Source organism: Phascolarctos cinereus, unplaced genomic scaffold, assembly GCF_003287225.1.
Source record: "Phascolarctos cinereus isolate Bilbo 61053 unplaced genomic scaffold, phaCin_HiC Scaffold_726;HRSCAF=1367, whole genome shotgun sequence".
Lineage (NCBI taxonomy): Eukaryota > Metazoa > Chordata > Mammalia > Diprotodontia > Phascolarctidae > Phascolarctos > Phascolarctos cinereus.
Window position 1 is genome coordinate 33,350,750 of NW_027556098.1, and position 17,428 is coordinate 33,368,177.

At 37.9% G+C, this 17,428-nt stretch overlaps 1 protein-coding gene across 1 annotated transcript in view; it reads right to left on the reverse strand.

Moving 5' to 3' along the window:
- VWA3B (von Willebrand factor A domain containing 3B) overlaps positions 1 to 17,428 on the reverse strand; it is a 200,534-nt gene that overhangs the window by 156,876 nt on the left and 26,230 nt on the right. Inside the window, 2 exon segments of the mRNA XM_078146122.1 lie at positions 5,503 to 5,618; positions 6,876 to 7,045. Of these exon segments, the coding sequence (XP_078002248.1) occupies positions 5,503 to 5,618; positions 6,876 to 7,045 (286 nt within the window).

The following is a 17,428-nucleotide window of genomic DNA, read 5'->3' on the forward strand; positions in this document are numbered from 1 at the left end:
GCCAACTCTTCCAGGAAATTTACAGCTAAATTCAGTGCCCACCTGGAATAATTAGATCATCTCATATACCTGGTAATAGTCATGCTGTCTCTTTCACTTAGATCAGAGGTTCTTAACATGTTTAGGGTCTCATTGGCATCTGGTGAAGCCTTCTCAGAATACTATTTTTAAATGCATAAAATAAAATCATTAAGATTACAAAAGAAACCAATTATATTGATTAGTTATCAAAATATTTTTTTAAAGTTCACAGAACCCCAAAGTAAGAGCTCTATTTTCCCCCACCTTTTTTTTAATCCTTAATTGCCCTAAATTTTGCATTTAGTTTTAAGCTACATCAAATCCTTCTAGAAGTTAGTTAGGAGTATAAATCCTAAGTAATTAACCTTCTTTTAATCTAACCTTATCTTATCTCTTAATCTTCTATCTTTGCATATACAAAAACCAGTTCCCAAGGGTAGACTATAGACAACCACTAATTCAGAAGCTCCAGCAAGGGTCACTTTTGTTTGTCAGACTTTGCACAAATGGCTTAGTCTGGCTCTGCCTACACAAGCTACCCCATGACCTATTCCTAGCTCAAAAAAGTTTACTCCAGAATATGAACAGGCAGTTCTCAGATGAACAGATTAAAGCCATCTATAGTCATATGAAAAAATGCTCTAAATCACTATTGATCAAAGAAATGAGAATCAGAACAACTCTGAGGTACCATATCACACCTGTCAGATTGGCCAACATGACAAAACAGGTAAATGATAAATGTAGGAGAAGATGTAGGAAAATTGGAACATTAATGCATTGTTGGTGGAGTTGTGAAATGATCCAACCATTTCGGAGAGCAATTTGGAACTATGCCCAAAGGGCTATCAAAATGTGCATACCCTTTGACCCAGCAAGAGTACTTCTAGGGCTACATTCCAAAGAGATCATAAAAACAGGAAAAGGATCTACATGTACAAAAATATTTATAGCAGCCCTTTTTTTGTGGTGGCAAAGAATTGGAAATTGAGAGGATACCCATCAATTGGGGAATGCCTGATATAAATATAATGGAATACTATTGTGCTATAAGAAATGATGAGCAGGCAGACTTCAGAAAAACCTGGAAAGACTTGTATGGTCTGATACTGAGTGAAGTGAGCAGAACCAGCAGAACCAGGAGAACATTGTACACAGTAACAGCCACATAGTGCGATAACTAACTTTGATAGACTTAGACCTTCTCAACACTGCAAGGATCTAAAACATCTCCAAGAGTCTTATGATAGAAAACCCTATCCATATCCAAAGAAAGAACTATGGAGTTTGAATGCAGATGGAAGCATGCTATTTGCTATTTTTTTTCTTCTGTTTTGTTTTGTTTCCTCTTTCTTGTGGTTCCTCCTATTGGTTCTAATTCTTCCTTACAACATGACTAATGTAAAAATTTTAAAAATGAATTTAAAAAAATTTACTCCAGTTTGGCTGGTAATCCAGAAAGATGACCCTTCTTCCACGAAGCTTTCTTAGATTGGCCCCCACCCCAAGGGACTGGGTCCTCTTTGAAATTCTCAAACTGTTTTAGTCTCTGGTATGCATCTACTAATTTTCTAACTTGTACTGTAGTGGTTTGTCTGCCTATGTCATCTCCTTACTAGATTGCAATCTCTCTGAGAGCAGGGTTGTTATTCGTCTTTGTATGTCCATCTCCTAATTGAGCAGCACTAAGAATATTTGTTGATTGAACTGTTGGTTAAATTAACATATTCTTGTTTCCCTAATACCTACCCCCCAATTAGTGCCACATTCCCTTCCCAGTAGACAGACTTTTAACATCTCCTAGTCAAAGCTTCACTTGGCTTGGTTTCCTGAGCTCTTTGTCTCTGTTATCTCTGCCTTGTGGCTACAGGAATCTGAATCCATCAAAGTGAACACAACGTTCTTGTATCTGCAGCTGACCTCTCTCAGTCAGTTACCCTCCTCCAGATTATTGCTTCATCTCCATTACAGGACTAACACTACTGTTTCTTAAAGGGGTCCAGGTCCCCAATCACTTTTGCTTCCTGTGTGTTGCTCAAAAAAAAAAAATTTCTGGGGGCAGCTGGGTAGCACAGTGGATGGAGCACCAGCCTTGGAGTCAGGAGGACCTGAATTCAAATCCAGCCTCAGACACGTGACATTTACTAGCTGTGGGACCCTGGGCAAGTCACTTAACCTCACTGCCTCACCAAAAAAAAAAAAATCTCTGACTTCACACTCTTTGAGTGCCATAAGGCTCAATATAGGATAGGATGCTTCTCTCCAATTCCCTCTTTTTGGGAACTATCACCACATACTTTTTTTTTAAACACAAAATTGGCACCTCCCTCTCTGTGATATCAGACGCAGGAAAACAATCACTTGAATGAGCCCTATCCCCTTTCCCCCATCTACAAATGGCATCACTGAGCTGCTCTGTTGTATGAGAGAAAAGGCATAGACATCCCCATCCTAAAATAGGAGTGGGGAGAGACTAGGTGCCAGATCTAGAGTCCAGCCTCTCTCAAGATCATCCACCACCATTCAACCCCACCCCACCCCTACTTCCTCCTGACAGGGCTTGAAATTCATCACACCCTTAAGCCTTACAATCAATATCCCTCCATTGACCAAAATGCTTGTTTATAGAGCTTGTGCTCTCCTGTGACTGCCACCTGGGCACAGTGGTCTCCCACTGGAGATCTAGATATGGCATTTGTCCTGAATCCCTTTCATGTACAACCAGGGTGGGGAACCTGCTGCCTCAAGGCTACATGTGGCCCTCTATGTCCTTGAGTGGGGCCCTTTCCCTGAATCTAAACTTCACAGAACAAATCTCCTTAGTAATCCCCTTAATAAAATCCCCTTAATAAAAGGATTTGTTCCTTTATGAAGCTTTGGTTAGATTTCTAGCCTTCTCCACCCATAATAAAGGCCTTGTTGCTTTTAATAGCACTGAGTTATCTGACTCCTTTAAAGAAATCTTCCAATTCCAAAAAAACTTCTACCCCTTCAGAAATACCATTAAAACATGTCTAATAGGGAAATATGTTTTGCATGACTTCACATGTATAATGTTTAACATATTACTTGCCTTCTCAATTGGTAGAAAATAGACTGGAGGGAAAGAGAGAATTTGGAATGCAAAAAAAAATTTTTTTTAATGAGTAAAAGAGAAAGGAGGAAAGAAGAAAAAGGAAAGAAGAGAGAAAGGAAGGAAGGAAGGAAGAGAGAGAAAGATAGAGGAAAGGAAAGGAAAGGAAAGGAAAGGAAAGGAAAGGAAAGGAAAGGAAAGGAAAGGAAAGGAAAGGAAAGGAAAGGAAAGGAAAGGAAAGGAAAGGAAAGGAAAGGAAAGGAAAGGAAAGGAAAGGAAAGGAAAGGAAAGGAAAGGAAAGGAAAGGAAAGGAAAGGAAAGGAAGGAATACAAAAACAACTTTTTAAACAAATACCATTAAAAAAGAACCTTTTTTGAAATGAATTTGTATGGCGATTTATTCACAGTTAAACATATTCTTACATAGCCCACTGTATTGTGTAGTGGTGAGAAATGTATTGTGCAACTTAAAAAAATAAGGGAGACTTCACTACAATTTATTTTGGGGAGAGAGAAGTAGCTAAAATTTCTAGCTTTTCCTCTTTCTGAATGCTCTATTTTATTCAGATCTGCCATGCTATTTATAACTTGGTTAACCATGGCCAAGTCACTCCTATTTTCTGGGTCTCAGTTTTCTATTCAGTAAAATGAGAGGCTTGGACAAGATCAAGGATTTTTATCCCTTTTTTTGTCATGAATCCTTTTGGCAGTCTGGTGAAGTGTATGTACCGTTTCTCAGAATACTGTTTTTAAATGTATAAAATAAACTACATAGGATAAGAAAGGAAATCAGTTACATTAAAATATACTTATCAAAATGTTAAAAAAAAAAAGTTTAGAGACCCCAGATTAAGAACCTGTTAACTAGACGACCTTCGAGGTCCCTTCCAGTCCATAATCCAATAGCATCCTATAAGCTTCATCTTTGGTGTTATGTAATTTTTATAAGCAAAATGATTCCTGCCCTAACTTGATGATTTAATGAGTGACTTCACGGTTTCCTTTCTCATATTCTGTTTCCTCTCTTACAGTTTGTCTCATTTATTTTGCATCGATGTGCAACACACCTGTTCCCTTATAACCTCTTTGAAGTAAGAAGATAGGCTACTGTCATAAGTAATGTTTCACTTGCTACAACTCTTCAGGGTGGAATGCCATCTTCCACCTTCATGCTCATACTACATGTAAAAGAAATAATGCCTGTGACAAAGGTAATGGTGGTTGGATAAGTAGTAGAAGTCTCTGACCACCACCAATCATATCTTATCAGGGCTCTAATATGTCAACATTGCAGAGAAAGCTATATATCATTATTATTATTATTATTATTATTATTATTATTATTATTATTACTGTTATTGTTAGTAGATCACATGAATATGAGCTATTAATAGCTCAAGAACAAATCCTCTGACTCACTCCACTAAATTATAGTACTCCTGGAACTTTTATATAACTGGTTACTTGCCCTGGACAACAGGCTACTGTCTATTCATAAAGTTGACAAATTCATGATGGCTATTTCACATTAGTCGGTGCTGAATCTTTGTGCCACCAAGCTCACAGGAGGTACAGACAGTTCCTGGCTAGGAAGATATGTCTGGTCTCTTGTCAAAGGTAAAGGAAAATCACTACAGGCAGCAGGGTCAAATGCTTTGTGTTTTGGCCTTGCTATCAAAAGTGACTTGGGTTTAAACCCTGGACCTTATACTACTCTATGACTTTGGAAAAGTCACAATCTCTCTGAGCATCAGCTTTCTCGCCTATATAAACAACAATAATATTTATACTGCTTGGCACCCACAGTTGTAAGAAAAGAAAGGAAGGAAATAAGTATTGATTACTGTGTTGCCAGACACTATGCTAAGCACTTGACAAATATTATCTCATTTGATCCTCAAGACAATCCTGGAGGTAGCTGCTATTGTTTTTTACAGTTGAGGAAACTGAGGCAAAGAGAAATTAAGTGACTTGCCCATTGTAAGTGCCTTAGGTCATATTTGAACCCAGTTCTTCATGATTCCAGGCCCAACGCCCTCTCTACTGCATCATCTAGCTCCCCCTTTGTAAACATTTTCTGTGTCTTGTGTCCAATGATTTCATCAGCATAGAGAACTTCTAACGCAGAAATTCCCTCCATAAATACAGATCAGCAACTCACCAGAATTTTTAGTGTTGGTGTAACTTCCCAGGGCACTGAAAAGTTGCCCATGGTCACACAGTGGGTATGTATCAGAATGACCACTACGCCATGCTGTATTTTTTTGTATATCTTAATTATATGTGTTATTTCTGTAGGTAATTACCTATTTATTATTTTAATTAAATTAAAATTTAAAAAAATAAATTAAAGTAATTAAATTATCTAAAACTTTTAGTGACATAAAACAGCTTTGGGTTCTAAATACCTGGAGGTACTCTTCCTTTCAGTTTCCTTAAATTTGAAGAAAAAGAAATGTTTTCGTCCACTGAGGGAGACTCGTGAATTCCCATCGGCTCAACTCTTGCAGCAAATGCATGAAATCTAGAAAAAACAGAAGTATACTTGACATTAAACCAAATTAAAGCTAGCATGTTCTTTTCATAGGAATATAAAGGTGTTTAAAGGGGGTTATTTACTATTTGCTACATAGGGTCTTCGTGGAACTGCCATTTGGTTGGAAGGGAGCCAAGTCTTGGATATACATGGAGTTTGGGGCACTCTTTCCCCATTAAAGGATAGTGAGCAGAAGCTCAGCTTTAGCCACATAATTATTTCTCCTAAACTAACAATATTTTGGGGAGCAGGGATACAGGGCGGATAAGATATAATTCTGGCCTGGCTTTACTTCTTGGAAGAGAGCAGAGTGGTCAGCCTAAGGCAGCAATCTTCTGCTTACCTTCCTGGACAGAATCCCATTAGAAGAGGAGACAGAGGACTAGAGATATCTATTCATGCTTCCCTACAAGACACATCTAAAAAGACCCACATGGACATTTATAATCTTCATGGGCACCACCCTACACACACACACACACACACACACACACATTGGTTATGATCTAGGGTACTCATTCAGACAGCTGCAGCTCTGAAACAAATACCATACACCAAAAAACAAAACAAAACAAAACAATTCAGACATCTTTCCCCTGACTTTCTTCATTTGTGTGTAATTGGAACCCTTTTCTATGCACAACTTTTATTCTGTTAAAGACTGCATCTGACTGAGATTATCTTATTTCTCAAAAACAAAACAAAACAAAACAAAAAACAAACCAACAGTTGACTCTCTCCTTTGCTTTTCTTCGTGTCCCTTTTTCATTGTTTGAGGGTAAGGAATAGCTCAGGAAGCCATGTGTGACCTTTCCTTATTCATGGCTTTGACTCCCAATCCTCTAGTTCACTGCTGGAGAGTTTTTTTCTCTTTAACTGGGAGTATAGCCATTTGTGTATTTCGTAAGTTCACTTTCAGAGGCTAGAATTACTATGACCCTGGGTATTTAAGCCTGCCTTATCAGACCACAGGCCTAACCTAGTGACCTGTGGGGTTACACAGATTTTTTTTGTTTATTTTTTCTTTGTATACGCACCATACAGCATAGTGTTTTACATGCAGTAGATGATTCATAAATGGGATTGGGTTTTTTTTTTATTCAGCTGAATTTTTGACTATAAAATCAGTCCTCTACTATGTCCTGCTGCTACTCAGGAAATACATAAGAAATCCCAGACATACTCTCACCACTCAGAAGTACACAGGCCATTTCTCTTTTGCTCACATGAATATTTTCCCCCTACCTGCCCCTGGTTGAAGTGCTCAGTTCCTTTAGGAAATTGATGGTGTCTTCTCCTCGGGCATTGAAGGACACTGTATGGATTGGACGTGAGCTCTCACTTGCCGAATGAAGGAGAAGCTGCTTGGATTCCTCAAGAACATCACCCACAACAAAACAGTAAATGGCAGCAATCTATAAAACAAGGACACCACCATTTATTTTACCTCCATGACACCCTATGGGCACTCAATGGATTAATGGGCCTTGAACATCCCTTCCACTAAAAGACCAAAAAAAAAAAAGAAGGATGATATGGCAGGACTCAGAGCTTCTCTGGTCCAGCATCTTCAGGTTTATTGTGCTGAGATTTGGAAAGAAAAATAATGTGGGTAAGATTTTTATTCCCAGACCCTAATATCAAAGAAGAGCTGATGAGAAATAGATATAATTCAAGGAATACATGGGCACAAAAAGGTTGAGAGATTTGGATTATAGCCTTCAGTCAAGCCCATTAACATATTTTATAGTTCAGTGATGGGGTGTTCCCAAATGAAGACAAAGCACTGATGATAAAGAAGATTCTTCCTCTTTACCATTGCAATGTTGCAGTGAAAACACACTCATCATCATTATCATCCAGAATTTACAACAGAATTCCTTTTATAATCACTTATAGATTATTCTCTTCCAAGGAGCCTGTCTACAAGGATGGATTTTACCTCCATCTTACTAACAAGGAAACAGAGATAGAGAAGTAAAAAGCCAGGCTCAAGGTTACACAGTGAGTAAGGACACCTGCTTCTCTGACTTCCAGCCCCGTCTCTACTCAGGAGGCCTCTCTGCTGGTTGAGGAATAATACCTCCAACAGGTGCTCCATTTAGATGGGTGTTCCTGCCCAGGTGAAATAGCACAGCTAATGGGGAGGAGGGAGGGGAAGACTTCAAAAGAGTGCTCAGGCATGTTACATCTTTCTCAGGTGATATCAGGAAATTCAGGCTGAAACCAAAACACAAATGCGTAGGAATTCCCCAGAAATTTTGACCTTTTGTAATACTAAGACATAGAGCAATAAACATAATCAAAAAGGTAAGACAGAAAATCTAATTCAAAAAAATTTAAAAGCCAGAGACAGGAATAAGCTCAATCTTCCAAAACCCTGGAAAAAAAAAAACATAACCACCATTTTATCTACTCATCTGCTAAAGTGAAGAAAATCAGCAGATACTTTGAGTTTTTGGTTTTGTTTTTGTTTTTAGGCAATTGAGGTTCAGTGACTTGTCCAGGGTCACACAGCTAGTAAGTGTCAAGTATTTGGTCTGAGGCTGGATTTGAACTCAGGTCCTCCTGACTTCAGGGCTGGTGCTCTATCCACTGCGCCACCTAGCTGCCCCTAATACTTTGAGTTTTTAAAAAACACATGGATCTCACTATTCCTTTAAGATTAATGGTCCCACCAAACCACACACCTATCTTTCTACTCCTTTGTTAAAAGCTGAGTATAAGGAGTTCATATAAAAGATGTCCCAAAAGTCTTAAAGTTGTTTTAAGATTTAATAGCTTAAAACAGCACTAAGACAAAAGGTCATCTTGTATAAATAAGTAACTCATAGTCATATTACTTGAAAGATACATTTTTAAAACCTGAGGCTTAAGTTCATCTGATAGTCTTTTCAAGACAATTTGATTTGTGAGGCTGATCTATTCAGAATGGGGATGTAGGTAAAGTCATGCACAGGACTCAACTCAAATAGGAGCAGGAAAAAGAGAAGAAGGCCTTATCCCCCAATAGCATCCCCACCTCTTTCTCCAATTAATTCTACAGAGCTCTTTAAAGTTCCTAATTCTGCTGTCAAGAGAAAAGTGGGGGAAGGGAAAAATAAACCCAGAAGACATGTCAATATGACCAAATGGGATATGCAACAGGGATGCAAAGCTGGTTTAAAATTTTGAAAATAATTAGCTTAATTAATCATAAAAACAACTACATGATTATTTTAATAGATGCAGAAACAGACTTTGACAAAATGCAATACTCATTTACCAAACATCCTAAAAAAAAAGTTGAATCATGGAAGGTGCCAATCTTTAATGTGATCAGAAGCACATATTTAAAAGGGACTTCTGGGAGCCAAGATGTCAGAGTAAGCAGTAAATTGCCATAACTCTCCCACATTCATCTCCAAACAACCACAAAATAGTATCCCCAAAACAAATCCTGGAATAGCAGAACCAGCAAAGACTGGGCAAAGCAATCTTTTAGTTCAAGAAACTTGCAAGATCAGAAAAAAAAGATCTGTCTCACTTGGGTAAAAGGCGAACACAGTCCAGGACAGGAAGCATTCCTGAAAGCCAGCAGAAGGGCTGGAGCTCCTGAGCCCCAGTGCAGTGGAGCAGGCAAATGCCAACACCAGGACCCCCCACGTGCCCCAAGGATAGTCCAGGGAACAGGCAGACTCCAGATCTGAGAAACACATTGTGCTTCACTGTAGTCCCAACCTGCCAGATCTCTATGTGCTTCCGCATAGCCCTGGGCAAACAGGTAGCCTCTAGCTGCCTGACCACTACATGCTTCAGTATAGCCCCAGGGAAATGCAGAAACACCCCATGGGGCCTCAGCACAAGCCAGACACCAGCACAAGGACCCCAGCTCAGCACCAGGTAAGCTGACAGACCCCTATAGCCTGCAGCAGCGCTAGCCACTCCTCACTCTCCCCCCTCAGCACAGCACTAGGCATGAGGGTCCCTCATGAGCCTCAGGGCAACATCAGTGCAACACCAGGTAAATGGCCCCTGGCACAAGAAGCCTGAGACAGTGCCCCTTCCATCCTGGAAGCAGAGGTCAAATTTAAAAGAGAAGAAAAAGGCCAAAAAAGATGAGCAAAAAACAAGAAAAAAGAATCTGCCCATATAAAGTTATTATGATGACAGGGAAAACCAAGACACAAACTCAGAAGGGGACAACAATGTCAAAACACCTATGGGCAAAATCCCAAAGAAAAATGGGAAGTGGTCTCAAGCCCAGAAAGAACTCTTGGAAGAGCTCAAAACAGAGCTTAAAAATCACATAAGAGGGGTAGAAGAAAAATTGGGAAAAGAAATGAGAGTGATACAAGAGAATTATGAAAAAAGAGTCAGCAGCTTGGAAAAAGAAAACAACTGCTTAAAAAGTAGAATTGGCCAAATGGAAAAGGAAGTACAAAAGCTAACTGAGGAAAACAATACCTTAAAAGTTTGAATTAGGCAAATGGAAGCTAATAATTCTATGAGACATCAAGAATCAATCAAACAATTTCAAAAGAATGTAAAATTAGAAGAAAATATAAAATAACTCATGGGAAAAACAACAGACCTAGAAAATAGATCCAGGAGAAACAATGTCAAGATCAGTGGACTACCTGAAAGCCATAGATTAAGGAGGACCTGGATAGTGTCTTTTGAGAAATTATCAAGGAAAATTTATATCCTGGAACCATAGGGCAAAATAGGCATTGAAAGAATCCACCAATCACCTCAGGAAAGAGATCCCAAAATAAAAACTCCAAGGAATATTACAGTCAAATTACAGAACTACCAGGTGAAAGGAAAAATACTGCAAGTGGCCAGAAAGAAACAATTCAAATATTAGGGATCCACAATCAGAATTACACAGGACTTAGCAGCTGAAACGTTAAAGGTTTGGAGGTCATGAAACATGATATTCTGGAAGGCAAAGGAGCTAGGACTATAATCAAGAATCACCTATCCAGTGAAATTAAGCATAAATACTTCAAGGGTAAAAAAATGGTCATTCAAAGAAATAGAAGGATTTCAAGCTTTCGTAAGGAGAAGACCAGAACCGAAAAAAATAATTTGATCTCCAATATCAAGACCCAAGAGAAGCCCAAAAAGGTAAAAAGAGAAAAGAAAACATGAGGGATTCAATGGAGCTGAACTGTTTAGATCCCTACATGGGAACTGTACCATTAATAGTAAAGCTAGAAGGTATGTACATAGACAGAGGCTATGGGTATAATGTAAATTTGAGGGAATGACATTAAAAAAAAATTACAGGATGAGAAAGAAGAGTACACTGTGTGAGGAAGGAAGGGAAAGGTAGAATGGGGTAAATTATTTCACATGAAGAGGTAAGAAAAATCTATTATAGTGGCAGGAAAGATGGGAGGGTAAACGATAGGCGTCACTTGAACCTTACTTTCATCAATATTAGCTCAAAGAGGGAATAATATACACAATCAGTTGACTATAGAAATCTATCTTACCCAACAGGAAAGTAGGAGGGAATGAGATTAGGTAACAGTGGAAGAGTGGAAGAGGACTGACAGAAGAGGGCAGACTGGAGGAGCCGATAGACAGAAGCAAAATACTGTCAAGGAAGGAAAAGGTGAAAGGAGAGAGAACAAATAAGAGTAAAAATAGGACAGAGGGAAATACACAGTTTGTAATCATGACTGTGAATGTAAATGGAATGAACTCTCCCATAAAACAGAAGCAGAGTGGATTAAAAACCGAAATCCTACAATATATTGTTTATAAGAAACACACTTGAAGCAGAGAGACATACAAAGAGTAAAGGTAAGAGACTGGAGCAGAACATATCATGCTTCTGCTAAAAAAAAAAAAAAGCAGAGGTAGCAATCCTGATCTCAGACCAAGCAAAAGCAAAAACAGGCCTAATTAAAAGAGACAAGGAAAGCAACTATATCATGCTGAAAGGTACCATAGACAATAAAGTAATGTGAATACTAAACATATAGGCACTAAGTGGTATAGCATCCATATTCTTAAAGGAGAAGTTAAGTGAGTTACAGGTTCATGACCAAACAAGACATAAAGAGCATTATGAAATATAAAATAGATAACTTTGATTACATCAAATTATAAAACTTTTGCACAAACAAAACCAATGCAAACAGATTAGAAGGAAAGCAGAAAGCTAGGACACAATCTTTACAGCCAATGTCTCTGATAAAGGTCTCATTTCTCAAACATATAGAGAACTGAGTCAAATTTATGAGAATACAAGCCATTCCCCAATTGATAAATAGTCAAAGGACATGAACAGGAAGTTTTCAGATGAAGAAATCAAAAATTACTTTGATTAGGGAAATGAAAATTAAAACAACTCTGGTGTACCTCTTCACATCTATCAGATTAGCTAATATGACAAAAAAAGGGAAATGATAAATGTTGGAGAGGATGTGGGCAAAATCAGGACATTAATGCACTGTTGGTGGAATTGTGAACTGATCCAACCATTCTGGAGAGCAATCTAGAACTATGCCCAAAGGATAACCAAACTGTGCATACCCTTTGATTCAGCAATACCACTACTAGGTCTGCATCCCAAAGAAATCATAAAAAAGGGAAAAGGACCTATATGTGCAAAAATATTTATAGCAGCACTTTTTGTGGTGGCAAAATATTGGAAATTGGGGGATAGGGGAATGGCTGAACAAGCTATGGTATATAAATGTAATGGAATACAATTGTGCAATAAGAAATGATGAACAGGCAGATTTCAGAAAAACCTGGAAAGACTTGTATGAGCTGATGCAAAGTAAAATGAGCAGAACCAAGAAAACATTGTACACAGTACCAGCAACATTGTATGATGATCAACTTTGAATGACTCAGCTCTTCTTGGCAACACAATGATCCAAGACAAGTACAAAGGACTCCCAAAGGAAAATGCTGTCTACATCCAGATAAAGAACTGATGGACTCTGAATGTAGATCAAAGCATGATTTTTTTTCACTTATTTTATTCTTTTTCATGTTTTTTTTCCTTTTGAGCTATTTCTTCTTTCACAACTGTGACTAATATGGAAATTTTTTACATGATAGCACATGTATAACCTATATCATTTTATGTAGGCAAAATTTCAGGAAGAGGGGATGGATGGGAGGGAAGGAGAAAAATTTGGAGCTCAAAATATAAAATAAAACTTAAAAATCATCAGCATTTTTATGCAGTATTATAAAAATGAAATAAATTATAGAAATTCTATTCAAAATAACTACAAAATGCAAAAAACCTTAAGAATTAATCTAACAATGCATATTTGATTTATATAATTACAACAACAAAATACTTTTTTACATAAAAGGAGAATTTAATAATTAGAGACATTTAATGCTCATGTTGATTCATGACATTAAAAATGATATTTTACCTAAATTAAGTTTTAGACAGTGTTACACCAGTCAAATCAACAAAGGGATACTTGACAGAACTGAGCAAAATAATGACAGAATTCATCTCTGAAGGAACAAAAGTCTCAAGGGAAATACCTTGTAAAAGTATGAATAAAAGTAGTCTAGCACGACACCAAATTCCAAACTATACTACAAAATTGTTGCCATCAAAACTGTTTGGTACCAATCATAAAATTTTTAAAAAGATCATTAGAACAAATTAGATAAACAGAACTCAGAAATAAACTAACACAATAGAACTGTGTTCAATAACCTAAGTACAAAAAAATACTGAGGTAAGGATTCCCTATTGGACAAAAACTTAAAGGAAACCTGGAAAACTATCTGGTAGAAATCAGAAATTAGATTGAGAACATCATCTTATACCATATTCCATAAACTCCAAATGGATATATAGTCTGAATACAAAAAATCATTATATCATCGAAAGGATAAAAGAGAAGGTCTTATCTTTATTAATATGGATAGGGGAAGAATTCTTATCAAAGCAAGGGATAGAGATAACAATAAAAGATTAAATGAACAATTTCAATGATCTAAAATTGAAAAAGCTTTTCCTCAATGAAAATAAACGAAGTTAAAATGACAACAATGAATGTCATTAAGAGCCAAGGAGACTGGAAAGTCAGATTCAAGGCTCCATAAAGAGCCCAACAGAGAAAAAAATTCAATTTTCTGTTTGTTGTTCGGTCACGTCTGACTCTTCATGACCCCTTTTGGAGTTTTCTTGGCAAAGAAACTAAAATGGTTTTCCATTTCTTTCTCTAGCTCATTTTACAGATGAGGAACTGAGAGAAACAAAGTTAAGTGACTTACCCAGGGTCACACAGCTAGTAAGTGTCTGGAGCCAGATTTGAACTCAGGAAGAGGAATCTCCCGAATCCAGGCTGCGCACCTTATCCACTGCACCACCTAGCCGCCCAGAGAAAAGCTCCACCATACCTAATGGTATCACCTTGAAGGCTTCCAAAAATGGATACTCCAGAGATGAATCAGCCCTTTGTCACATGTGCCTTCTAAACTTGAGCTCACTTCCTCCTGGATGCACTAGGTACTCATAAGACAATATATCACGGAATTGGGGTAATGTTTTGTAACAACTATCCTTACGATACCATTTTATTAGATACCCCTGGCTAAATGCTCATTATCTGGCTGACTAACTGATACTAACTGAAAATCTTAGCAGGAAGCATACCATCATGAGAATGTACTCCTTTCCCCACTTCTTTAAGGTTAACCCTAGGGTCCAGAGAGAGATATAGTAGCCACATTCTGGGAATTTCACTCATCAGCGGGAGTAGGAGTTGGGGCTATTAGCTACATACCTTTGTTTTGGTAAGAATTCTTCCCCTACCCATAGCATGTTTATTGATGCTCTTTTTTGATATCTGTTACAACTCCCTAAACCCCTGCTATAAGATACTCTCCCTTATGACAAATACATATAGTTCTGTATAAATTGTGTATAAATATACAATGTCCCCAACAACATAAATGAAAAGATCACTAAAAGAAAATAAAATTCTGAGTAATGGTAAAAACCAGTTAAAGTCCCAGAGAAAAGATATAACACTCCCTTCATGGCAAAGAGATGGGAGACAATAAAGAATATTGAATACATTGTCAGATGTAGTCACTATTTTTGCTTTATTGTTTTGTTTTGTTTTGCCACAAGGGAGGGTTAAAGTTGAGGTGGAGGAATAGAAATGAAGACCAAACTCATCAATAAAACATTGTTTTAAAAAGAAATTATGGAGTAAGGCTAGAGTTAGATAGAACATGTGAGGGATATGACATAGCAAAATGTAAGGGAAAACATTTATCAAGTTCTACCTGCTGAGAACAGAAATAGAAAATCAAGACAATCCTTTTTCTCAAAGCACTCATATTCAAATTAGGGACGACAACACATAGAGGATGGTTCAGCAGCAGGTCAGATGGCAAAGAGGACCCAGAGGCACATCAGCAGGGCAGATGGTAAGGCCTGATGGTCCTTCAGGAGCAATGGCAAAGAAGATGGTAAGGCCCAGCGTTCTGCCATTTTACCAAAAAGATTGTACTTAATGATTCTCTGCTCATTCAAGTGTATGAAGAGTCACGTACCCCACCAATGACTGTGGTGAAGGGGATGACAACAACAAGCTTTTTATAGCTCTCATTGTGTACTAAGCACTTTACACATATTATCTCATTTGGTAGTGAATCAAGACTCTGGATGACCTCTGTTGGGACTGGATTTTTGAGGGAATCAGTCTCCAACCTGTGGGAAGTAGGCAGTAGGGACGGGGTTCCTTGATACCTACTTTTATGGGATAGATTTGGGCTGGACTAGAAGCAGACTTTACCACAAGAAGACCTGGGTTCAAATCCCGTCTCTGACATTTGCTAGCTATGTGACTTTAGTTAGATCACCTAACCTGAGTCTCGGTGCCCTTATCTATAAAATGAAGGATGATCATTCCTGTCATACCTGTCTCAGAGAGTTATTGTGAAATTCAAATGAAAAAACATATTAATGTTGAAACTTCAATAAATGTCAGATATTATTATCTGATGACTTTCACTATAAACTTTTTGTTTGTTTGTTTTGATTAGACAATGGGGTTAAGTGACTTGCCCAGGGTCACACAGCTAGTAAGTGTTATATGTCTGAGGCCAGACTTGAACTCAGATCCTCCTGACTCCAAGGCCAGAAAAATGAACCATTCTCTAAAGATCATCTGGGTTGCCTAAGCTCAATAACAATCCCCACTTCACTCTCCAATTAAAAAGAATTGTTTTAAATTGGTCTGTAGCCTAATATCAGGTAAAGACCGAGAAACTCGGAAAAACAGCAACCATTCTTGTAATGTTTCCAAGGTTTCAGATATTTCTCTTAACCATTGGGTAGGCAGAAAAATACTAATGAATAAACATTAGTCTGGAAATAACTCACCGGGCAACTAATAGGAAAGGTAAGTTTTATACTGTTCTGAGGACAAGAGTATTCCATTAAGTCTCATTATTTGACCACTGTAAGAAATCACATACACTAAAGTGACTCCTCTTTCTACTTGAGACATTAATATTTGCAGATGGGCTTGAAATGCTGCATCATTAGAATAATGGCATAGAGAAGGATTCCTTCTGCTCAAGTTCCTAAAATTACACCCAGTCAGAGGCCAGACACCTGACATGGCTCCCCGGCCATCTGTGTGGAATTTTCTCTGTAGCTGATGGGGCTTCTAATTCCATTATTGTCAGTCCAGAGGCTATACAAGTTATTGGCAAGTATGTAGATAGGTTTTCATGCCAGGAAATGTTTGTGTGCAAATTTATATCACACAGGATTGGCAAGGCCAGCTTCTTTGCTCTGTAAAGAGCTGTAAAAGTCTGGAGTTCTTTTTGCAAACATTCCTTTGCCCTGAGAGCCCTTGAAACTAAAAATTACTGTAGACAGCATCACAGCAGGCTCTCCTCCTCTCCTTAAGTTTCTTTAAGGTTATTCACTATTAATGAAATTCTTTTGGGTGCTTTACCACCACATGCAGACACGACCAGCTCTTAGGAGCCTGGATTATAGATTTCCTATGAAATATTCTTCACCCTGAGCGAGATTCCTTGCCCCTGCTCCCCAGAATGCTTCCTGTCTACGTTTCCCACCATTGCACAAACAGTGTCAGCCAAGTTGGCCTCCACAAAATATGGAGGAAAGTCAATCTTCTGCCAAGATATTCATATCCTATATTCTAAAATGAAGTATGAATGAGTGCAGGATGATCTATCTATGGCACTGCCTAACTTCATTAACACTGGTAACAGAGCTGATGGTATCCTTTGTATTCCTTTTTCAAAAATATTCATTTTGAACTTAAATATAAAAAGACCAAATTTTTAAAAAAAATTTCATGTACACAGCACAACAGAAAAAGAGGATTCAACATGAAACCACGAATCTCCATTTCACTTTACTTTTTTTAAAAAAACTATGTAACAAATATTACACACCATTTTTAAAGCTACCCTGTTTTCTGTGCTTCCTTGTGAACTTTCTTTTGTTCTGTGCTATGTGCTTTTTTTCCTCCCTCCCACCCCACCCTAGAGAAGGCCACAGTTACACATAGATATGTATATATATACATGTAAAACCATACTATGCAAACTTCCATTTATTGGATCTTTCTCTGAAGGTAGATAGCATCTTCCTTCATAGGTCCTTTGTAGTTCATTTGAGTATTTATAACACTCAAAATAACTTACTCATTCTAAGTTGTTCTTTGTTGTGGTTGTTGTTTAGTAGACTGTTGGGGTTAAATGGCTTGCCCAGGGTCACACAACTAGTCAGTATCAAGTGTCAAAGGCCAGATTTGAACTCA